Source organism: Alosa pseudoharengus, unplaced genomic scaffold, assembly GCF_046254945.1.
Source record: "Alosa pseudoharengus isolate Yale_2024_CS ecotype anadromous, Long Island Sound unplaced genomic scaffold, YU_APseudo_1.1 YU_APseudo_1.1_scf_7, whole genome shotgun sequence".
In the NCBI taxonomy this organism is placed as follows: Eukaryota; Metazoa; Chordata; class Actinopteri; order Clupeiformes; family Clupeidae; genus Alosa; species Alosa pseudoharengus.
The window spans coordinates 27,167,345-27,191,433 of NW_027468859.1; the positions used below are offsets into that span (position 1 = coordinate 27,167,345).

General features: G+C 41.8%; 4 protein-coding genes across 4 annotated transcripts in view; 3 read left to right on the forward strand and 1 right to left on the reverse strand.

The window, feature by feature from the left end:
- The first annotated feature begins 7,428 nt into the window (after positions 1-7,428).
- actc1a (actin alpha cardiac muscle 1a) lies at positions 7,429-12,516 on the forward strand. The gene is made up of 9 exons (XM_076273085.1): positions 7,429-7,464; positions 8,775-8,925; positions 9,214-9,342; positions 9,822-9,932; positions 10,058-10,142; positions 10,453-10,614; positions 10,830-11,021; positions 11,440-11,621; positions 11,847-12,516. Exons 2-9 carry the CDS (start codon positions 8,797-8,799, stop codon positions 11,988-11,990), a joined length of 1,134 nt encoding a protein of 377 aa, XP_076129200.1. The 5' UTR covers positions 7,429-7,464; positions 8,775-8,796; the 3' UTR covers positions 11,991-12,516.
- Positions 12,517-17,409: 4,893 nt separating this feature from the next.
- scg5 (secretogranin V) lies at positions 17,410-20,508 on the forward strand. Its single transcript, XM_076272227.1, has 6 exons — positions 17,410-17,501; positions 18,149-18,383; positions 18,544-18,693; positions 19,019-19,131; positions 19,898-19,951; positions 20,144-20,508. The coding sequence occupies exons 2-6, from the start codon at positions 18,161-18,163 to the stop codon at positions 20,270-20,272; spliced, it is 669 nt and encodes a 222-aa protein (XP_076128342.1). The 5' UTR covers positions 17,410-17,501; positions 18,149-18,160; the 3' UTR covers positions 20,273-20,508.
- An 88-nt stretch (positions 20,509-20,596) lies between these two features.
- On the forward strand, positions 20,597-22,174 carry grem1a (gremlin 1a, DAN family BMP antagonist). Its single transcript, XM_076272228.1, has 2 exons — positions 20,597-20,752; positions 21,148-22,174. Exons 1-2 carry the CDS (start codon positions 20,721-20,723, stop codon positions 21,680-21,682), a joined length of 567 nt encoding a protein of 188 aa, XP_076128343.1. The 5' UTR covers positions 20,597-20,720; the 3' UTR covers positions 21,683-22,174.
- Positions 22,175-22,248: 74 nt separating this feature from the next.
- The window catches only part of fmn1 (formin 1), a 20,086-nt gene continuing 18,245 nt past the window's right edge, over positions 22,249-24,089 (reverse strand). The window contains exons 15-17 of the mRNA XM_076272229.1: positions 24,047-24,089; positions 23,762-23,843; positions 22,249-23,059 (exon numbers count right to left, since the gene is read on the reverse strand). The exon at positions 24,047-24,089 is cut by the window's right edge and continues 107 nt beyond it. Of these exons, the coding sequence (XP_076128344.1) occupies positions 23,015-23,059; positions 23,762-23,843; positions 24,047-24,089 (170 nt within the window). The 3' untranslated portion in view covers positions 22,249-23,014. The remainder of the gene's footprint in view (positions 23,060-23,761; positions 23,844-24,046) is intronic.

The window sequence follows — 24,089 nt, forward strand, 5'->3', positions numbered from 1 at the left end:
TACTTCCTTATTACACGTTGTTGGGGTCTGTTCGAGTGCATCAGGGTTGAACCGAGCGCAATTTATACGCACTTTAACCTTCTAACACTGTTCCGGTCAAAAATGACCGATTTACACATTCCTTGTACCATAAATATGGCATTTTTCATCAGATTGCCTCAAGATCTTATGATATCCTTCACAAAAGGAGTTTGAACACATAGCATTTATTGTGACTACTTTCTTTGAATTTTGAGGGATTTATTCAACTTAGAAATTTTCATCCAGGAGATAAAAGACATCTCCTTACACACACTCCTACAACTTACCAACAATGTCCCCAAACACATGCATGCATGCACACACAGAAGCACACACACCCACACCAAGGGGGCAGGCGAATTCCCGGAAGTAGAAGAATCGACGTAGGCTGGAGGGAACACCTCTCTGCTAACTTCCATAGAAGCCCATTCATTCTAGGATTTTTTTGAAATACCATAACTTCATATAACATATTAGTGGAGCGGTTAAGTTCAAATAATGAGAAGTATTGTGCATTTTATGACTAAAGCATGACATTTTGTTCAGTGTCTCTACACACCTTGAAGTTTATTTTCAGACGTGGAGCCACTTCAGATCTGACCTCTGTGGCTAGATATTTGCTGTATATACACATCTTTTAGGAATAAAATATTTGTACAAGTCATTCCAGAATTCTACTGTGAAGATCTAGAACTTACATTAACTGCCATTCAAACTGGTTGCTTGAGTTCATTATGACAGTTTCAAATGGAACCTTTAACTGACAACATTCTAATCATATACAAATGTGATTTCTTTTTTCACCTTTAGACCTATAGTTTGGCAAATTAAATTAAGTAAGTTCTGATCATTAACTATATAAAAAAAACTATTTGTAAGTTAGAATGGCAAATAATAATACATATAAAAAACGCAAGGTTGCCTATAGTAAGACGTAGTAGTAATAGCACATGAGGGAGTACTATTGCACATTTTATTAATGTATTAAGCACTGTTCCTTCATTAATATTGGAAATTTGCCTAATTTATAAAGTTATAACAGATATATAGATCTAGGCAAGATGTACAGTATAACCAGACTTAAGGGCTCATGCACAGGTGAGAGAAACACTTCTAACATTCAAGAGGATATCAGAGATGCTCTCATGAAGGCCTGTGACCACGATCATGACAGTGATGCTATGCATTTGGTGAGAGCAGCACAAGTGGTGCGCAAAGAGATTTTTAATTCTATGTTTCACTTTGACGACTCATTCCATCCCAGTAGTCAGAATTATTCTGTCCCACCATCACTTTTTGCATTGATGTCTATGATCTTCGATGGAACATCAAACACCAAGCTCAACACAGACCACCATGGCTACAAACATTTCAAAGAAACACCCAGCAATCCTGAAAGAATTCCATGCTGGGAGGTTCGTTGTGCATAAGACATGCAACAAGTTCTCAGCCATTGTAATAGACCAGTGTCATGAACAGAACAATGCACTCATCAAAGGATCTGGTGGACCAGTTAGACTAACAGAGAATCCCGGGGCACTGCGACGCTGGATGGTGGCTTGGCCCGGCCCTGAAATTGCCAGAATAATTATTGAATTTGAAAATGGAAGGTCGCCACAACCTGAAAACCATCACCAGCATTGAGCAGCACAGGAAGCATGTTAGGTCCCTCATAACAGTGATTGAGGAGATGGGTAACCCAAGAGAGCCAAGATCTGCTGGTCCTTGATACCAATGACATCAAACTGCATGGGAGACATGGAAATCTTCCACAGAAGTTACTGAAGCTTTCAATGAGCTCATGCAATTGAAGAATGATCAGAGTGAACTGCTGGAGCGCTTTATAGTGCTAATGTATAGGACAAGTGACATCATGGTGAATGAGGCCAGAAAACCTGTTTGCAAAGAAATCTAGAGTTTTAGAGAACATCCCACCCACAAAGGCTGCACTTGAGCAACATATTAAGCGGGCCAAACCATAATGCATAAGAAAGACTTAATAAAATAATGTTGAACAGATATGCCTTTAGTCAGGAACAGATGTATATAAACTTAGTTGTGCAGTGTTGACATCATGAATATAAACTTTCTTTTTACAACTATCAATCCAGTTGCTACAGCTTTCATATCCATTATATGCATAGTAAACATATAAAGTCCAAGAACCACAACCATATAAGGTGAAGATAAAATCAATCCCAGGAGGAAGTACACAGACACATAATGCAAGTAAGCATTGAGTGCCCAACTTTGTGACACCTCCAAGTGGGCAGGTCAAAACTAATTGAGAAAGTAATCAATTTTGCATTGAACCCGGAAAGGAGATATGTCTACTCTCTAAAATATTCTATATATTTTAATAATGGTATTCTCCTTAATGGTAATCCTTAGACTGGAAAATCCAGACCCTGATAATCTAGAAACTGGCCCAACTCGAGGGGCGGCACCAAGCATGCATTTGAAAATCTCACTGCACGCAATTGGATAACACTACGACCAATGTTTACTGACTAATTCCGGACTTCGACGCAATTGGATAACACTATGACCAATGTTTACTGACTGATTTGTTGCTGCGCTGCCGTCATTTGTTTAGCTCGCCTCTGGCCCGCCTATATCAGATACACCGATGTGATTGGTTACACAAGATGCAAGTCTAAAGTGCATTTTACTCTGGATAATTCCTTTAATCAGTTCAGTGTATCTAGGAACAGGAGCGTCATGGAGTCAGTGCCCCCCAAAAAATGTATGACCCATTTCAAAGTGTACCCTGGTCTCATAAGAGTAAAAAATAATGATAGGCCTAGTCTTGCACGCTGCACTGTTTGTAACAGTGACTTTAGCGTTGCCCATGGCAGGTTAAATGATTGCAAAAGACATGTTGAGGTGAGTTTAACTAGTGCCAATTTATGTGCATATTATTCTATATTCAGGCCTATACATGGCTAATTGCCAAGGCAACACTACATGAAAAGAACAACAAAAAAAGACCAAACTACCAAAATGTATTTTCACAATTTCTATCTTCCTTATTTGGTGTACTGACTAGACATTGAACAAACATATTAATCTGTATTTCAGTGTCTAAATAGGCTAAAGTTTTTTTAGGGGGGGGGGGGCTTCGTGATACCTCCCTGAAATGACTTTTTGCAGGTTGGGATGTCTGCAAACCCACACAAACAGACACACATAAAGCACACACACATGTACACCCAGTCACAGACACACACACACACACACACACACACACACACACACTCAGTACATGTTGTCAGTTGTCATGTTGCCACTTGTGTGTGTGAACCACCAATGTTCGCACAAGCACGCACAGTTCATGTCGTCAGTTCATGTTGTCATGTTGCCACATGTGCATGTGAACCAATGTTTGCAAACACATGCATGTACGCACACACAGAAACACTCACACCCACACACACACAGACACACACACACACACACACACACATTGACACTCTCTCTCTCTCTCTCACACACACACACACACACACACACACACACACACACACACAGTTCATGTTGTCAGTTCATGTTGTCATGTTGCCACTTGTGCATGTGAACCACCAGTGAGTGTTTGCACACAGTCACGCACATACAGAAACACACACCCACACGTGTTGTAGATGTTAATGTTCTAATAAAGTTCTGTTTACAATAAATGTTCTATTAAATAATACTTTTTGTCATGGTATTGGTATTTAAGAGCAGCTAAAACTGTCCGGTCAAATTTGACCGTGAACAGTAAATTAAGGGGGGTAGCAACGAACAGTGTTCAATATTTTACGAACAGAGTAAGCCTACCCAAGCCATGACGTACAGAGTTTTATTTTAGCATGGGTTTCCTCTGTAAAAGAGACCTGCATGTAACTTCACAGCATGCCGTTATTTTTATTAGCTAGAAACGATCCCACATGTCTACATTTCCAATAGTCTATCAACATTTTTCGATTTTCTAAAATGGGCTGTAGTTCTTGTGTAAAATATCAATATTGACATTTTCAATCCATTGAAACACCAGGCTAAATCTCTCATATTGAATACATTTGACTGATTAGAAAGTAGGCCTACACATGCACTTGCCTCTACCCCATGAGTAAACTAATTTGTTAAATGTAATAAATTCCACATAAGAGATCCCTGAGATTGTGAGAGAGAGAGAGAGAGAGAGAGAGAGAGAGAGAGAGAGAGAGAGAGAGAATGTGTGTGTGTGTGTGTGTGTGTGTGGGGGGGGGGGGGGGAAGGGGGGGGGGGGTCGTGCCTGTCTGCCTGTCTGTCTGTCTAAATCTCACCATGGCAGAGAGCCATGGGCCAATGCCACAATGGCTTTGGTATGCTAGATACTCTGGCTCATAAAATAAAGAACCACTTGCATGCAGCCACAATTCATCTAAACTGTCAGAGCCCACTTCACTAGTCAATGGACTGGCATTGTCTGTCATAATCAACTGCCAGTGTTCACGCACATTACACAGGAAAGTATGTAGGTATTCCTGATTATCACTCATGTCAACATCAAGTCTTCCTGGAAAGCTTGACTACAGCAAGTACCTGGTTACATGTATGGTAGGAGAGACCAAGCTGTTGACAAAATGTTTACATGAAATGTCAGTTATACATCAGATTTAAAGGAGAAACAGAGTATTTCCTGATCATGACCATACATTGTGGCATGTTTATGACTTTAAGTTACCATATAACTTGAAAAAACTTAAATCAAAATAATGCTTTTATAGATGTATGTTGTTGACAAACAATGTCACCTAACATTAGTAATTTAACAGTATTTCTCCTCCATTTTTTCTTTGTTTTTCTTGTATGTGGACCAAGGCCTCAACTATTCTTGGTAACAGACACATTTAGTGGTGGTCAACAAACCATTCTTCAGGAGGCTATGAATGTTAAAGAGCATTTGTGACAAACAGCTGTGACTACACTGAATCGCAGTCAGGGGCAATGAATTAGACAGCTGTCCGAAACAGGCAATTCTGGTGCTCCCCAAATTTCCCTATAAGGACAGAGCACCCCGCAGAAACCTATTGTCTTCAAAAAGTGACATGTAGTTGTAAATGTATAGCACAAATTAAAACACACCAACATGACCTGTGCTTGATTGACAGAGGAGCTCAGGCGAGAAGTGGCCAGAGGGGTCAGTGACATTTGACAGACAATACAGCCATGCATGAGAATCCTAGCGGATGGCGTCTACCTACTATCTATGCTGCGGTTGTAAAGAAGGTTTAAAAATAGAGACGCTAGCCCAGGAAGGGGGGACGTGTGGAGCTCAAAAATGCTCTCACATAATCCAACTATGCCACAGACCTCAAGCATATTGAGTCACTCTACAGACTCTTCAGAGTCCCTTACAAAGTCAAAGTACAAAGTGATTGAGCCGTAAATTTTATATTTGAATAAAGGCAAATACAAGAGAAGTTGTCTTTGCTTCTATCTCAGCTTGAGATTCTCAGGTATTCCAAAACATAATGAATATATATTATTATATATATGAATATTCATTGCACACTTTTTAATAAGGACACACTTTTTTTCTAAAACATGAATAGCTTCATAGACAGAAATGGGGAGATTTAAGTTACAATTCAACTCCAACATATTTGGATGCTTCCAAAGATGCTTCCTAAATGTCAGTACTACTGCTTAATAATCCAGGTAACCAGGAGAACATAGCATTCTGTCATGCAAATCCAGAACCTCGAAATAGAGAAATAGGTCAGTGGCCTTTCACTAAGCTCGGCGGCACTGTGGGACCCCAGCGAATGAGTCCGTGACCCCAAGACTCTATATAGGAAAAAAAAGACTCTCATTTCCTCATAGGGTACAAGAGACGATGAGCATGGGGGGGGGGGGGGGGGGGGTGCAGAGGGAAGGGCCTTCGAGGGGAGGAAGTGGGTTGTGTAAAGGTGACGAATAAGGAGCTGCCGCCCCGGAGTAGAGGCACTGCGCTGATGTGCGCCTGCAGCCACCTGTCACCCAGCATGACCCTAAAAGGAGAGAGCTGAGCCAATCAGTGCGCCGATGAGGGGTTTGCCACCGGGGCGTCCGAGAGCAGTTGTGGAGAAGGCGTCAACCCCCATCGCTGTGCACACACACACACACGCACACACACACGCACGCACACACACACACACACACACACACACACACACACACACACACACACACACACACACACATACACACACACAAGACAATCAGAAACACACACACACACGCACACACACACACACGCACACACACACACACGCACACACACGCACACACACACGCACACATACACACACGTATGCACACACACACACACACATACACACACAAGACAATCAGACACACACACAGGCAAAGACAAAGGACACAGACAACTGTCTTCAGCTGTCTGGCATGTTTTGAGTGTCCATATGCCTTACCAGAGGCTATCAGAGGAGGGGGTCCCATAGACACTAGCCAAATACCCACCAACTGCTCCTTAAGGAGACCTCCATGTCTACAAGGTCTCCCCTCACCCTAACACCCCCACCCCCCATCAAAAAACTCATATCCAGTTACAGTAGCTCCGTTCCTGTGACACCCCATCAACGGCACTTTTCAGAGACAGATACGATTTAACATGATGCAACTGATACTTGTCGAGGTCTCTCTAGTTACCTTTTGACCTCTGACTGCATCCAGTAAGGAAATGACAGATTGGTTTGTAGTTATGTATGATTAACTCATCGGACTCCTGGCTCTGCTCCCCACTGTGTTAAGCAATTACTGGGCAATATAGCCAGGCCATTTCATCAACCTCCTCAAGCATAGTGGTGCATAATACCAATTTCATAATGCAGAAGAACACTCTTATAGATGAAAATATTTCTAACAAAGTAGAGGAATAGCATTAGTATGCAATATCACAAGCTGTATATTAAGGTCAAGTTAAAGCCCTAGCATTCTGATTGTTTGATTTGCCTTAACTGTTACAGAATGTTTAGTATATCTACTAAAAGACTAAAAGGTTATACATTCTTATGCCATACACTGAATTGACAACCATATAAAGTAAGATGAAGAGAACAATATCTCACTGATCCAATTTAATGAGATATTATATGCAATATGTATTTGCTCTGAGTGACTAAACCATAATGACAACACTTCTGTGCTCAGTCTTATTTTTGTGACGGGGATGGATTCCTGTCTCCTATAGGAAACATTTCTCCATTTTAGTGGCGTCCTGTCAAAGGCCCCCCTGCATGCACTCATAGATGCACGTTTACGCGGGTGACTTTTGGGCAGCTCTTATTTGGGCTTGTGTGAAGCCCAGGGCCCGCCCCTAGCTCCCGTCCCCCCTGGAACACGGGCATATTTAAGGAGTATCAGAGACCCTTGCCCTTTGTCCCAGAGGAAACTCCAGTCTTGCGGTACAACTTGGTGAGTGACTCCCACTGCCTATCTTTCTATGGACTACTACAGGAAACAGAATTGGCAGAATGGTAGTGATTTCAGAAGGATACACTGAATTAATAGCGTCTTGTCTACTCCAAGAGGATAAACAGAAAGAATAGTGGCTACTTGAGGATTATTCACAGAAAATATAGTGGCTATATTTCAAGAGGATACACTGACAGAATAGAAGCTACTCCAGGATGATACACAGAATATATAGAGGATATTTCCGGAGGATATAGGAAGTAGTGTCTACTTTAAAGGATATACAGATAAATAGTGTGTACTTTAAAGGATACCGAAAAATAGTGACTACTTTAAAGGATATACAGAAAGTATAGTGGCTTCTTCAAAAGGATAAACAGAAAAAAATAATGGCTACATCAGGAAGATGCACAGAATGAATCGTGGTCTAAACACCAGCATAGTGACAAGAGACAAGTGATTCCAGTAAGGCAAAGCCAGCTGATTCGAGTGCTTGTCAGATTGTGTGAGTTTGGTACCCACCTAGAAAGATCAAGCTTCTCTTGAATCAACACAGGTACTTCAAATAGATACAGAGATGCAGAGTGAGTTTGAAACAATTAAGGACTGATGGTTGTACAAGGAATAGCATTGTGACAGTAGTTGAAGGTGTGAACAATAACCGGATCTTGTAAGGGAGTCTCAGTCTGGTCAGTCGAGTTCAGCTGTGTTCTTGTGTACTTCACTCTCAAGGCTGAACACTCAGATGGTAGCTGCTGTCAGGGCCAGAAAGATTTTAGCACCTGGTTTATGCATAGCAGGGCTAGCTTAGCCTTCCCTGAGGGGGCAGCTGTGACTGGATGCAGACACCGCACTCAGCTGTCAGTGGACAAACTCCTTCAGCTGTGAAATAGCTACAGATAGGAGGCTCAGGAGGGCTGTTGGATGGAATGACAAGAGCTGATGCTCAAAATAGCAACTTGAATTTGGGGGGCTTGGCTATGTCCCCTTTTGACTTTATTGTTATCAGCATAGGTGATGCATTGTTGCTTGTGATATATTTTGAGACGGTAGGCCTATTTGCATTGCGAAAAGAGCAACGGTTTCGTGTGCTTTGCCAAGACTTTTATGACAGTAAAAGTAATGTTTACATTTGATGCGCAAGCATGTACTGTAGGCCTAAAGCAACTTAAAATAGTTAACTAAGTTGGTCTACACAATTTTCACTTTTCATAACGCACAGTGAATCCAGTAGACTGTGTTTGACATTATTTCTTTGAGTAGACGCATCTCTGTTACGCAAATTCACCGTTTGTGTTTTGGTTCACTAGACCATCCCAGAAAAGACCAATCATGTGCGACGACGACGAGACTACCGCCCTTGTGTGCGACAACGGCTCTGGCTTGGTCAAGGCTGGGTTTGCCGGTGATGACGCTCCCCGCGCTGTCTTCCCTTCCATCGTTGGAAGGCCCCGTCATCAGGTAGGCCTACATAACTTTGACATAAGCTCACCACTGTGTGTTATAAATTACGCTTTATGGTAAACGTATAGACCCTTTCAAGAGAGTTCCATTATCAGCATCATAGTTGGCCCCACAAGGCTTCCGTTTTAACATTCCATATGTTATCTTAATGCAGAGGAAGTAGATAGGGAACCAAATAGAATGTTCAAGCATTGATTTTGTTTTTATTGTTGAAAGGGTCTATATTTGTTACTGGCGGTTACGCAGCTGGCGTAAGTTCTGACATTCTGCATGTCTTCCCAACAGGGTGTGATGGTGGGTATGGGTCAGAAAGACAGCTACGTCGGAGACGAGGCCCAGAGCAAGAGGGGTATCCTGACCCTGAAGTACCCCATCGAGCACGGCATCATCACCAACTGGGACGATATGGAGAAGGTTGGTAGCCCATAAAACGCAAAACACTACCTCACACATACACTCACACAGACAGTAATGGAGTCAATTTAGATAATTATCTGCAATATATTCATCTATTGTACATAGTCAACTTTAGATTGACAAAATATCGATACAGAAATCAGCCTCGGCGTTACAAATGAAATGGAATAAATACAATTCCGGCATTCTGCCTTTTGACTTTATTTGCACATTTCATTTGGATTTCGGTATGGTAGATTTATCTTTTGCAAATGTATTGCAGAATCGTTGAATCAGATATTATTGTTAAAGTGCGTAAAGTATTGTGACAGTATGATTTGTGAATCCCGGCCCTATCCAACTCTCTCATGAGTTAACAAAATAAAGTAAAATATTAGCCTCCGTTAGCCATTATCGGTCAACTTGTAATAATGATTGAAGTGCCCACAAGCCCTGTGTTTAACACCCTCTTCTCTGTCTGCTATCCACCCTGTCAGATCTGGCATCACACCTTCTACAATGAGCTGCGCGTGGCCCCTGAGGAGCACCCCACCCTGCTCACTGAGGCCCCCCTCAACCCCAAGGCCAACAGGGAGAAGATGACCCAAGTGAGAAAGCGCCTATGAAGGCGCCAAGCAATATCTCTCTTCACCAAGGTCAAATGCCTGTCATAGAAAGCAAGATCTGTGCTGGCGTGCTTAACATACCTCTCTTGTCTTTAATCTCCTTGCAGATCATGTTCGAGACCTTCAACGTCCCTGCCATGTATGTGGCCATCCAGGCTGTTCTGTCCCTGTACGCCTCCGGCCGTACCACTGGTCAGTATACCCCCCGAGATCCACTCACCACTAATTACAATCAGTAGGGCAAATCATTATATAATCAAAATGCACCACATGCACTCTTAAAACGATTGTGACACAACTTGCATTGGTTTTTTATCACATCTCTGTGTCCAGATAGGGACAACCCATTCGTTTTAATAGTGTGGAATAAAACAGAAAAAAATAAACATTTCAAATTTGATTATAATAAAACATAATTGATTCCAGTTTTCACCAGTTCCAGTTTTTCACCAATTCCAGTATTTTCACCAGTCTCACTATTTATCTGTTCGCTGCTCCATAGGTATTGTGCTGGACTCCGGTGATGGTGTGACCCACAACGTCCCCATCTATGAGGGCTACGCTCTTCCCCACGCCATCATGCGTCTGGATCTGGCCGGTCGCGACCTGACTGACTACCTGATGAAGATCCTGACAGAGCGTGGCTACTCTTTCGTGACCACTGGTAAGAGCTTCTGAAAATTGTCTTACCTCTCAAGAAAATGCAAAAAAACATTTCTACATTTGAGAAAATATCTCATAAGGATGTGCTTTTGTCAAATGGTTTATGTATAGCCTGGGTCTATTTTATCTATTCATATCTAGATGTACCTGTGGTATTAGGTGATCAAAACTTATGTGAAACTATCCTCACCCTTTCGTGAATCTTGTTTTCTACAGCTGAACGTGAGATTGTGCGTGACATCAAGGAGAAGCTGTGCTACGTCGCTCTGGACTTTGAGAATGAGATGGCCACCGCTGCCTCCTCTTCCTCCCTGGAGAAGTCCTATGAGTTGCCTGACGGCCAGGTCATCACCATTGGTAACGAGCGTTTCCGTTGCCCCGAGACCCTCTTCCAGCCATCCTTCATTGGTCAGTATCCCTTGAGTATTATCGTACATATATATCTTACATATATACTGCTCAAAAAAATTAAGGGAGCACTTTAATCATACACTGGATCGGTACTCTGACACTGTTTGGCTCTGAGCACAAGTAAAACTTTTGAAGCGAGTGTTTTATTTTGCAAGAACTATCAGACATTCTGTGAATGTAGTTTGAGAATGGAGAAAAGGGTGGAAGGTTTCAAAAAATGTGTTTTAACAATTGTGGAAAACTGTAAGTGTTCCCTTAATTTTTTTGAGCAGTATATTTTGAAAACATCAACGTTTAGTGCCGTATTGCCCTCTAGTGATCAAAGAATGTAGTGCAAGTCCTCAGATGAACATATTTTTTGAAGAAGGTAGCCACACTAACCTGTGTGACTTTTTTTGTCTGCTTTACCTGACAGGTATGGAGTCTGCCGGCATCCATGAGACTGCCTACAACAGCATCATGAAGTGCGACATTGACATCCGTAAGGATCTGTACGCCAACAACGTTCTGTCTGGTGGTACCACCATGTACCCTGGTATTGCTGACCGTATGCAGAAGGAGATCACTGCCCTGGCCCCCAGCACCATGAAGATCAAGGTGAGCTAGATAGATAGATAGATAGAAGTAATATAAGTATATAAAATATAAAAAACTCCACTGCACAATAGAGACAGTAGAGGATAAAAAATACTAAAATAAAATGGCTGTCTGCCATCACTCTCACCCCACTGGCATATATGACATACTGTAAGACTGCATTTCACTGAGCTCCAGAGACGACAAGCCATAGTACTCATCAGTTCTCTTCTCTTCTCCCTCTAGATCATTGCTCCCCCTGAGCGTAAGTACTCCGTCTGGATCGGCGGCTCCATCCTGGCTTCCCTGTCCACCTTCCAGCAGATGTGGATCAGCAAGCAGGAGTACGATGAGGCAGGCCCCTCCATTGTCCACAGGAAGTGTTTCTAAGCAACCAAACTCGCTACCACTCCATCCATCTTGTAGGAACAGAAATTTGTATAGAGATTGAGAAATGAAGTCTCAGCCAGTCGGGAGTGAAGTCAGAAATCTCAGAGAGCTTTATTCACGGAATCCGAAGACCTATGTTGTGTTGCTAACAGACGCAGTCGCTCAAGCAGTTGACCATATCTATAAGGCTGTATCCCCTAATGACCGACATCTATGGAATCCAGTCAAGATTAACCCCTTCTCTAAGGCACACACAAGCAGCATGATTTCACCAACACCTTGAACATGGCATTCCACAGATGTTGTCTCATAAATCTCTCCTTCTACTTTCTCCTTATAGCAGCATTTCCATCTTTAACATGTTCACAGAGCACACCAAAAGAGTCAATGGATGAATATAGCACACACATGGTAAACACCTTTAAGGCCAACATTTCTTACTACAATCTCTCTGTCTCCATTTGTACTGTACTGTTTACTGTATATACATGTCCTGTTTTAATAAAAATAGTTACCCATGACAGTACATGGACTTTGTGTGACCTGTTCTTTACATTTGATTAAAACATGGATTTGATGTTAAAATGGCAACTATTAGACAGCAATTAGGGATAAGGCCACATTTGTTCAGATTCTCACAGGTTGGACTAACAATGTATGGTCAAGATGACATTTCTGACAATCCATTTAACATTATGTGAAAACATAAGTTTGGCAAGTAAGTTGTGAAACAATGAAATTGTTGCAATTGCACTGAAATAAAAATCGAGCATTTTAATTAGATAAGTTAATACTCCTCGATACTTAAAATGACCTGGTAACCTGGCAAAAAGAAGAACGGCACCCTTTGGAGACTTCCTGCACGTCACATCATTAGTCGGTCGTCGTCAGCGGTAGAGAGGGAGAGGGACTTGGTTTTAGCAATTTGACAATTTGTAAAAAAAAAACGTTTCCACGTTGGCTAATTGTTTCGTTGATTATCAGGTTGTGCAACAGTGAACAAACCGACGATGAAGATATCCGACCTGAATGTGATGCGCATGGCTGTGCTGCAGCATCTTCGTATTGTTTATGGAATCAAGCTGAAGTCTACACTGAACTTCAAAGACGATTCAAACACAGGGCGACCATCATGCCCTGGGGAGAGCTCGGTCTGCACGCGTTATATTCAGTTTATTTCGACACAGTGCAGTAACATTGGTTTAACGCTATAGTAGGCCTATCGGAGAATGTGTGCGTTTTCTACTGAAAATGTTTTCTTTGCGTGTATGCTAGACTTAACATGTTGGATGTGTGATTGTTAGGGACCAGTTGTGTTGCATGCATGCCTAAAAAGCCAAAAGAAACGCGTTCCTTTTAACCTTCTTACTCTTTCCCCCCTACTTTGTCTAGATAAAAGTTTTTGGTGTCCCACTGGAAAATGTGTATGCATGTGCTGTAACTGAGTATGGACTGGTGCCAAGGTAAAGTCACATCAATTCCGACAGTCAATAAAACTGACACATAGCAAGAGTTAGGCCCCTTAAATACATCTGCTTGAATTTGCATCAGATTTTTGGTGGACGCTTGCCAACACCTTTCAAAGTATGCTGACACTGAGGGCTTGTTCAGGAAATCTAGCTCTGTCATACGTCTGAAATCCCTCAAGGTGAGTGTGCTGTTTTTCATCTCCATAGTATAGATAGAGAAATGTATTCCATGGCACTTTCGCAAAAACAAACAAACAAACAAAAAAACAGGCCAAGCTGGATAAGGGTGAAGAGTGCCTCTCCACAGCCTCCCCTTGTGATGTGGCTAGCCTGGTGAAGCAGTTTTTCCGTGAGCTGCCAAGCCCCATCTTTCCAGCAGAGTTGCACCAGGCTCTGCTCCAAGCACAGCAGCTCCCCACAGAGAACGAGAGGGCCTCGGCCACCCAGCTGCTGTCCTGTCTCCTGCCTGAGACAAATGCGGTGACTCTCCGGTTCCTCTCCTGCTTTCTCAACAGGCTCTCGCAAAGGTTGGTGTCCATCAGTCAGTCAAAATAAAATCTACGGTGGTTTAATGATGACGAACCTTCAATGTTCCATCTTAAACTTTCCTTTGTGGTTTTGTTTCAGAGCTACTGAGAATAAAATGACTGCTTATAACTTGTCAGTGATCTTTGCTCCAAACCTTTTCCCCTTCAACACTGGTTTGAAGGCTGTTGAGGGCCATGATAAGCTTGAAGTTGCCGTCGTGTACACTTTCATCGAAAATGCCCACAACATTGGTAAGACACGCATTTCTCTCACTTTATCAAATTACCTGTTTGGTTAGCTATGGCTGTTACTGGACCAGTTACAGTTACCACACAGTGAGTTCTTCAGTAAGTTTGAAAAATGTCTCTACAATGTGTGATTGCTGCATTTTAGCATAAAACTACAGCAAGCCTATTTGGAAAGTTAAGATGACCTTGTCTGTTTTCTGTAGGTGTTCTCCCTGAGGTTGTTGTGGACACGGTCCCTTCCCTACTGGATACAGGTACGTTAGAGGAGATGGATATGGATCGGAGGAGGAACAGGAGAGGAAGACTATCTGATGCAGGTACTTAATCCTCTCATGTCTGCCTTAAAACCATGATTTTCAATGGAATGGGACAACTTTAGCATTATTTTAAAAGCATGCCAGGCGGGCGATTTGAAAAATAAAGCTAGCGAGATACATAATGCTTGACAATTTTGAGGAAATGGATCATCTCCATGTATGGTACACCAAAGTTACATAGTGCAATAGCAGGTGATTCAGGTAAACGGTGCCAGTGACAGAGAAACCATCCTCCCTACTATAAGTCTACATAGTGTTTTGTCAGGGTATGTATCATGCTTAATGTATCTTGTATATAGGTTCAGCTTTGCTTGCATCAGTGCAGAGGACTCCTAGTTCCAATGCAAGGCATTCCTCTCAGCCTTCAAAAGAAGGGTACCAGACCAGAAAGAGGAGACCAAGAGAGAGAAGGAGTTTCTGCTTGGGGATGCTTCCACGAGTTCTTTTCAAATCAGGTAAAACACACACACACACACACACACACACACACACACACATATATATGGGGGGGGGGGGCTTAATAGCGGGAGGGGATAAATTCAATAAATATAAATAAATAAGTAGAGTTGCAAATCTTCATATATATATATATATACTGCTCAAAAAATTAAGGGAACACTTCAATCATACACTGGATCGGTACTCTGACACTGTTTGGTTCTGAGCAAAACTTTTGAGGTGAGAGAAACAGTCAGACATTCTATGAATGTAGTTTGAGAATGGAGAAAAGGGTGGAAGGTTTCAAAAAATGTGTTTTAACAATTGTGGAAAACTGTAAGTGTTCCCTTATTTTTTTTAAGTACATTTTATATATATAAAGCTTATGCTAGCAGTAGTGACACTGACCCTACCCAAATGCGAAACTTGTGAAAAATCACTCAAGAAGGATAAAGATGGAAAAATTATCAGTTGCCACCACCTGTAAAACCATTCCTGTTTTGGGGGTCGTCTCATCGTTGGCCCTCTAGTGCACCTGTTGTTAACTTTGATGACACCAAAGCAGGTGAAACTGATTCACAACCACCTCTGTTACATAACTGGCCAGACCAACAGCTTACAAGTTTGATAGACTTGATGCTATACTATGAAAATGTGTTTCCTTTATTTATTTTGAGCAATATATATATATATATATATATATATATATACACATATACATATATATAATATATATATACATATACATATATATAAATCCATTGTAAGTGTGTGTGTGTGTGTGTATATATATATACACACACACTCACAATGGATATTGTTGTGTATTGTTTATTGTATTGTATTTTGTACCCAAAGGGACAACTGAATCATCACCTCTGTTAGCTGAAAATGAAAGACCTAGTGGTTCTTCAAAAACAAACCGATGTGCATCAGTGTACCAAAAAGTCCGAAGGTAAGTTCCGAATGCCCATACCCAAAATGCTAAATGCTTCTCAACTTCATATGTTGATGCAGATGCACTTTGGAATGTTTGTTCTGCCTTCCACAGGGCCGTCAAAGGAAACATCAGCTGTTTGTCATCAAGCAAAGAAGAGGAACATTGCACACCAATCTCATCAGCTGTGCCGTCACTAAACCTGCATACTGATACACCTGTGGGAATAACTTCAGGAAACACCCAGAAGCCCGATGCTGCTCCCAGGAAGAGCTCCTCTTTCTCCAGCATACTGAAGACGCTGTGCTGTCTTTCCGACCCAGGTCACTCTGATGAGCCTGAACTTTGCTCCTCTAGAGCCTGTGACCTCACTCAAGATGGCGGTCGTGTGGTTATGGATTCTCAAAACAATAACACACCGCAAGTCAATCCTAATGCCGGAGATGAAGACCAAACACGTTCAGCACCCACCGTGCCACCATGTGCCACTCCACTCGGGTCTAATTCTCAAGCGGACACAGCAGCATCGCTGTTTAAGACCCCCACTTCCCCAGCTCTCAAATTTGGGTTTAACTGTCGAGCGAGAGAATTGAGAGAGTCAAAATATGAAGAAACACTAAAAGAAACAACTCCGGAAGGTGGTCATAAAGATTTGGTGGTACTTGAACAAAGCAATGGCGCCCCAGAGGAGGATGACCAGCTTGGTGGTGCTCAAGTGAACACCGCATGTGGATCACTGCCTAGCCAGGACCCAGCGAGAGTGTGTCTACTGGAGCCAGGTGCTGGTGCTGCTCAGCCTGTGTTGGGTACACCGACAGACCCAAAGCCTCACCTTGGCAGGGTGGCAGCCCACGTTAAAATCTTCAGCAGTCTTCACGTGAGGACGCCAAAAGGCCTCCGATCCCCTATTAATTTTCAGAGGACCCCCGTTTACCAGTATGTGAAGAGGATTAACTCGTTCATAGAGAGAAGTTGTATGGACATGGGTAGTTACAGAGGGTCTTGGAAGCCCAGATAAATTGTAATGAGTTGTAGTGTTTTGCATGTGTTGAGATTGTGTTCTTATTTCACGTTTTTGGTGTAGGTTTATAGGATTATGATTTATCTTTGCTTAATATCTTTACTGTTCTTTACTGTGTGGTGGGTAAGTGTACTTAGAGCATTTTTTTTATTTTTTTATTGTTTTATTGTATTGTTATTTCAAATAAAATGAGTGCCTTACTGTAATGTAACATTTTAATGTCATATTGTAATATTGCTGTGTGGTTAATTTATTAACAGACAATTGTAAAAAAATCTGCGCATATGCATCCCGTCTGTCCATGCCTGCTGGTGGAGGAACGAGCAGGTGTGTTCAGAAATTGAACTCCATGCTAAGCCTGAAAAGGTAGGCTGAGCGCCAGAAATAGACCACCTGCCTGAAATGCAGCGAATGTAATTTTCCATCTGCGTTAACCAATGGCAATCCAGGGAATGGGTGCAATCGGAGTGCTTAGCAACAGTGGTAATGTAGGCAGTGGACGGTACGGCATCCCGGTTGCACCTGTTTTCTGCCGCTCTATTTACACTACATGGTGAGTAAACGATGCAGCCATTTATGCCAATTCTTATGGCCTCTTAATGTTTTTTTTTACTGGTGCCGTTTTTAGTGGGAGTGATTGCGTTCTCTTGGACTTTATCTTGGAGCGTGTATGCTATCTGTCTTGTGTCTGATGCATCCTCCATCTTTTCTAGTGGTTTAGACCTCGCAGAGGCGTTTATTTACTCATAACGCATACACAGAGAATAGACTACACTATGGCATATTGTTTACATTATTACAAGGCTGCTATAATGGGGGCGAAACGGTATAGAGGAAACTCTGATTATAAAATAAGATAAATATAGGCTATGAGATTCCCCCGGCCGTGTATATTTCCGTTAATTCTAACTCCCTGTTCTGCTGTTTTCGTCGAAAATAGGCTTACAGTAGATATTATGCAACAAGGGATTTTCTCTGTAGTGTACCAAATGTAGGCCCAACGTAGTCTACAAACGAACATGTTATTTATAGTAATAGTAGTATGTTATACTGCCGAATATTACGCAACGAATGGACGCTGAAACCACTGAATAATTCAATGTAGTCAGTAATGTTTCCTTTGACGATGACTACATAACTGCAAGTTGGTTAGATTGTCTTAACCTATGCACAAACATTTATGGTAATTTTCTTTAACAGTGAGCGTCCGTAATGGGCTCGACAATCAGGAGGACACTTGCCGTTTTCCTGAGCCTGGTGATGGGTTTGTTAGCCGTCGTTTCAGGCCACAGCCCCCGCACGGCGGACCAAGTGTCAGATGGTGACATCCAGCGCCTGCTTCATGGTGTGATGGAACAGCTGGGTATCGCGCGCCCCAGGGTAGAGTACCCAGCGCATCAGGCCACCAATATTGTAGGCCCTCAAAGTATCCAAGGTAAGCTATTTTTCACACCCAGGGTGTGATTTCCATAGATAGCATAAATATGGAACATTTACATTCCAGATCTCAGCCTAGTTTCTGTAAGTGCACCGAACATTGTTGACATGTGGGTCTAGCTCCAATTCGCCATGTAATTCCAACATTTGCTCACCAGGTGGAGCCCATGAGGGCCTTCAACACCTCGGACCATACGGCAACATCCCCAATATTGTAGCAGAATTAACAGGCGACAACGTTCCCAAAGACTTCAGTGAAGACCATGGGTACCCCGACCCCCCCAACCCCTGCCCGCTAGGAAAGACAGGTTTGTGTTTGGAGCTGAAAGGAAAATAGTGTATCTAGAAGGTGAACCACTGTAGGCTACACCACACATTATTTGGTACCTCCAGAAACACAAGGCCCATGCAAGTAAAAAGTAGTGGTAATAATGACTCATATTATTATATCCTGCCAGCTTGGATACACTAATATATTGCTTATAAGATATATGAGTAGTTCTATGCACATTACATACAGCACATGGTATTTTGTCACATTAATGTGATATAAAAAAAAAAAGTCATGAGCCGTCACTTTTTCCTGGGTGATTTTTTTTTATTTTTTTTTATTTTTTTGTATCTCTGCTGCAGCGGCAGATGGGTGTTTGGAGAAAGCCCCAGACACTGCAGAGTTCAGTCGTGAGTTCCAGAAGCATCAGCACCTCTACGACCCAGAGCATGACTACCCAGCCCTGGCCAAGTGGGTAGGTTATCAATCAAGGCCAAGAATCCCTGCCAATTACACACCCGAGGCTGATTCTGGGTTTTTGCTATAACAATGCTGGATGTCTTTGGAACTAGGAATGTTAGCATGAGCTCACTGCATTTAGGAGTGATGGAAATGGATGAAAACACATATCTGAACAGTGACCAACAGTGTCCATAGACTGTCCCAATTACTTTAGTGCAATCATCATGGTCACACTGAACCAGTCCTATAATAACCATTGCCGGTAATGCACACATTAAAACACATTAACACACATTGTTCTTGCTGGGTATAGGCCTATGCACACTCTAATCAGCAGTTATCCACTGTTATCACCCATACTTTTTAATAACTAACAATGTAGGCTGATAAGTTTCTATTACTGGCAGTATGGTTACTGGCAGTATGGTTTTCACAATTCTACACATTGAGATACAGTGTCCAGACTTTTTGTCTCTTATGTGTGTAGTTTCATATGAGCCACCTGAGATCAGAAACCATGCTGAAACCAGACATTTTTGTGATTATCATGTTGTTGTTTTTTCCAGAATATAATTTTACATAAAAGTCTTATGTTTTGGACGAGTAAATTTTTTTTTCAAGTGGCCTGGAATGATGTCTTGTTTCCTTTAAGCCAGGAGATTATACTAAACTATTGAAAGTATTTGGAAAAGCAAAACAGCATACTATTGCCTAATACAATAGAAAGAAATTTGCTCTCAGGGGACAGAGGTAAAATTCTTTTCCTTCTTCTCTTTTAGAACAAGGAGCTGTTGTATGGAAAACTGAAGGGTGGACCAAAGAGAAGAAAAAGGGTATATTGTTGTCTGTCTCTGAAAATCTGTTGTGTGATCTTTCTGAAACCGCATTATTTCCTGTGGGGTTAGTTTTGAAAGGAGGAGGTGGACTTGGGGACTGTGGGCAGGTCAGCTAGTGCAGTGACATCACATTTGCCCAGTCAAAACTGAAATAAACACAAACATGTCTCACATACTTTGATATTTCAGAGCGTCAACCCGTACCTAATGGGCCAGCGGCTGGACAATGTGGTCGCCAAGAAATCAGCGCCACATTTCTCTGAGGAAGAAGACACAGTCACCAGCAAGCCTCAAGCCTCAACCCTGATCCACACATAGTCACATCTACATTACAACGTTAAAACAGTGTATATCAAGCCAGAAGTGTATTTCAATAATTCTCCACTGAATCAGAAAACTTTTAGATGGGCTGAAGATCCCTCATGCAACACTTGTGCTGTCACATTGGGCTAGGCTACTGTTGTATATTAAAATGATATCTATTAAAATCTATGTTCTTATGCACACCTATGGTCCTCTCGACTGTTTTTTTCTGTTCTATGAGGGAGGAGGATAGATGTGGGGGCGTGGACATCCAGGCATCATGCAAAGCCAATGTATTTAAATGTTAGGCATCTCGGTGGTGGCACAAGTTTTAGTGTGTGCTTTCCGTTTGAACTAGATGAGCAGTGGATGAGCTGTTTTAGCCTACATTACTGTTTCGCGCAGTGTTTATTTTGTATCTCTCCGTCCGGTGCTTTGTCGAGTCGCTACGAACACTGGGCTCATGTTCTCAGCTTGTGGTCACAAGTCCGACAGGTGAGCGCAAACATTTTCAGGAGTAACATTATTGATTGATTGAACTGTTTTAGTGAGTCTATGATTATGCCCTGAATACCGTTTGATTTGATCCAATTCTCATAAAACATCAGGCTATTTTATGAAATGGCAAACGGTATATTATTAGTTGTTTTTTTGTTTTTGTTTATGTTTGTTTGTTTATGTAGCCTAACAAACGAGACGTAATTGATTGGAGTGTTGATAATTTCGTCGCTTCTCGTTTTCAACATTTACTTTTATTGTTGGCTACTTGTATCTTACTTAGGCTACATATTACACTTTATACTTCTCTGGGCAAACCAAAGCTGTTCAATTCGCCTGCAAATTTCCATGATTCGGTTTATAATATGAATTGTTTTTCATCTCCATTCAAGGATGAAGAGAGACACAACTATTGCTGCGGTCGTGGTCTTCTGGCTACTTCTGAGCCCAGCGAGGGGCAGAGGGACCGGGGGATTTCAAGGCGCCATTCCCCATCCCAATAAATACAACCCAAACCAGTCGGAACAATCACCGCAGACACCACAGACCATATTCAGGGGGATGGGGCCGCCCACACCAGCTGAAGAGGTGCTGGATTCTAGCCAAGAGGCCCTGCATGTCACAGAACGCCGCTATCTGAAGCTGGACTGGTGCAAGACGCAGCCACTCAAACAAACCATTCATGAAGAAGGCTGCCTCAGCCGCACAATCATCAACCGTTTCTGCTATGGGCAGTGCAACTCTTTTTACATCCCCCGACACGTCTACCAAGAGGACAGCGCTTTTCAGTCGTGCTCAACTTGTAAGCCCAAGAGCTTTACCACTGTCACGTACACGTTATTCTGTCCCGGGAAGCAACCAAACACCAAGAAGAAACGCGTCCAGCGTGTAAAACAGTGTCGCTGTACGTCCATAGATCTGGATTAATAAATCCCCTTTAAAGCTTTTTGAATGGACTGCTATGTTCTCCCGAGAAAAAAAGATGGTGAGGGACGAAAGGACTTACAGCAGGTTTACAAGACTCAGCACCAGAGCCCTTGTCCCACACTAGTGCGTCTGTCGGTAAACTGAGGTCCAATTTGTCCAAGTGCATGTAAACTACAGGCTGCGCATAATAAACATAAGCCTACTTTCGTGAAGATATACTTGCTTGCTCGTATAACTGATTCTTTCAGCATGGGGAAAAGGTTGGGAACCTTATTGGATCATATCTCATCTGCGCAAGACAGAGATGTGTCAATCAGTACCGTATTTCCACTGTGTGGATTTGTAACAATAATGCACACTAATTTAACCTTATTGGTAGTTATTGTGATCAATGTCACACAAAGAACGTTCATGTTTCCTGATTTTTCTGTATAATACATTATTAAATGTTTGTTGTATACTATGGAATAAACGTATTTTTACATCTTCTAATAGCTGTCCTTGTATGACTTGATACTGATGAAATATGTTTTTAGTGATATAGCTTATCAGAAAAGGTTCACATGTTAGTTAAAAGAGGAATTTATATTTTAGAACATTCATGTAATAGTTTTCAAACATGTCAAATATGTAACTGTCAGACATGAGAAATGTCGCCATGATAACAGAAAAAGTATTAGGTTGATCAGTATTAGTTTACATTACCCTACATGATGGTTGAAGAATTGAAGGCTACTTTGTACAGAATGCAAGTATTCAGCATTCAGACAGTGCAATGCTGTACACATTATTCATTTCATTTTTAAATATACAGAAAAAGTGTAGACTGTACACTAGAAATAAAACATATAAACACTCAATATTTCAAATAGCTAGACTATTACAATTCAGTTAAATTTTTAGTATTAATGCGGGAAGAGATGAGACTTGCTCATTGCTTGATCCATACTGCCCGTGGCACGATGACCACTATAACTCACTGCCTGTGCAACAATTTTCATATTTTACAATCAGTAGTTTCCATCTGTTTGATGTGACTTTCAATTCTAAATGATTAGTCACAAATGCCAATAAAAGTCCATGTTAAAGTGCTCACTCTGGTAGGCTCAAGGCCTTCGCCTGCTCTCTCCTTAAAGTGCCAGCAGCAGTCTGTCTGTCTGCCATTCAGAGAGTCCCAATTCCCCATCATATGTCCTTACGCTGATGCCCAGGTTTGGTGGACTGAGGTACCACAGACCTCCAGACAAGCAGTAGGATGACGATGCAGACGCAGACTCAGGGTCCGGTGCATTCTAGGTTCTGTTCCCGTTGTCCTCTCTCGCTCGCTGGGTCTTAGCTGGCACCCAGGCTGGCCTCTTTCTGGCGTAACCTTTCTTTCTGTTGGCAGTGGAGAAGAGAGCCGTTATGTCCCAGCAGGTGTCATGGAGATGAAGGTGCAGTTTTCCTCATAATTTTTTTATTATACATATGAGGTTTTGTTAGTTTATTACATTTATTTTCAGAAATCAAATATTTTTTTCATTCTTTAGAGGTAACATTGTTTTATTAATTAATCCCGTCATACTTTATGAACTTGCAGAAGGCTCTTTTTTAGAGCCTTTTCCCTAGTATTATTTAATGAGGATGCTGAAATGGTAATGGTAAGTGTGTGTTCAAGCAAAAATTTAACAAGGCAAATGCTAAAACCTATTTGAATAATTAAACATACTAAATGCAAGGCTTGGATTTTTCTGTGTTTAAACTTTGTGAGGTAAAAAAAAAACATGGATGTATCACAGACCAGGAGAGAGTGATGGATTACCACTCCCATCCATCTAAATTAGTGTTGCTATGCTACCAAATTCAGCCAAGGAAGAACAAAATAAGGCAATAAAATACTATTCCATGGTATTTGATTTTGGCCTCAAAAAGCTCCATGAACAATTGCCCTAAGTAAAACCCTATGTTGATTGGCCACACTTATACAACCACCCTTTTGGAAACAAATTTCTTGGCAGCAAATTAGCTGCTAACTAGCAGAAGCTGAGACAATGCCCTTCAATGTTCTCTGAAAGGTCAAAGGTTAAGGGGCTCACTCACCAGGCTGTTAGCGTGGACCTTTCTCGTTTCCACCTTCTTTTCTCCAGTGATGTTTTTGACACATTGCTGGGCCTCTCTTAGCCTGCAAACATGAAACACACAAAGTCAATACACACACACATGTTCATGCACACACACACACACGTACACGCATATGCACATTCACACACACACACACACACACACACACAGACACACACACAGTACTCATGAATGTACATGCATTTGACACTAAAACATCAACCAACACACACACACACACACCACAGACATCCACTTTCTCACCTTTCCCTGGAGATGTTCTTGCTCTCTCGTTTCCAGCGTGTCT

What these genes read in the sequence shown, in the direction of transcription:
- actc1a (XM_076273085.1), top strand. Translation starts at nt 8,797, where the DNA reads ATGTGCGACGACGACGAGACTACCGCCCTTGTGTGCGACAACGGCTCT. An exon ending in TTGGAAGGCCCCGTCATCAG is followed by an intron (nt 8,926 to 9,213) that starts GTAGGCCTACAT and finishes TCTTCCCAACAG; the next exon opens with GGTGTGATGGTGGGTATGGG. An exon ending in CCAGCACCATGAAGATCAAG is followed by an intron (nt 11,622 to 11,846) that starts GTGAGCTAGATA and finishes TTCTCCCTCTAG; the next exon opens with ATCATTGCTCCCCCTGAGCG.
- grem1a (XM_076272228.1), top strand. Translation starts at nt 20,721, where the DNA reads ATGTTCTCAGCTTGTGGTCACAAGTCCGACAG. An exon ending in TGTGGTCACAAGTCCGACAG is followed by an intron (nt 20,753 to 21,147) that starts GTGAGCGCAAAC and finishes TCTCCATTCAAG; the next exon opens with GATGAAGAGAGACACAACTA.
- scg5 (XM_076272227.1), top strand. Translation starts at nt 18,161, where the DNA reads ATGGGCTCGACAATCAGGAGGACACTTGCCGTTTTCCTGAGCCTGGTG. An exon ending in AGGCCCTCAAAGTATCCAAG is followed by an intron (nt 18,384 to 18,543) that starts GTAAGCTATTTT and finishes TTTGCTCACCAG; the next exon opens with GTGGAGCCCATGAGGGCCTT. An exon ending in CTGCCCGCTAGGAAAGACAG is followed by an intron (nt 18,694 to 19,018) that starts GTTTGTGTTTGG and finishes TCTCTGCTGCAG; the next exon opens with CGGCAGATGGGTGTTTGGAG.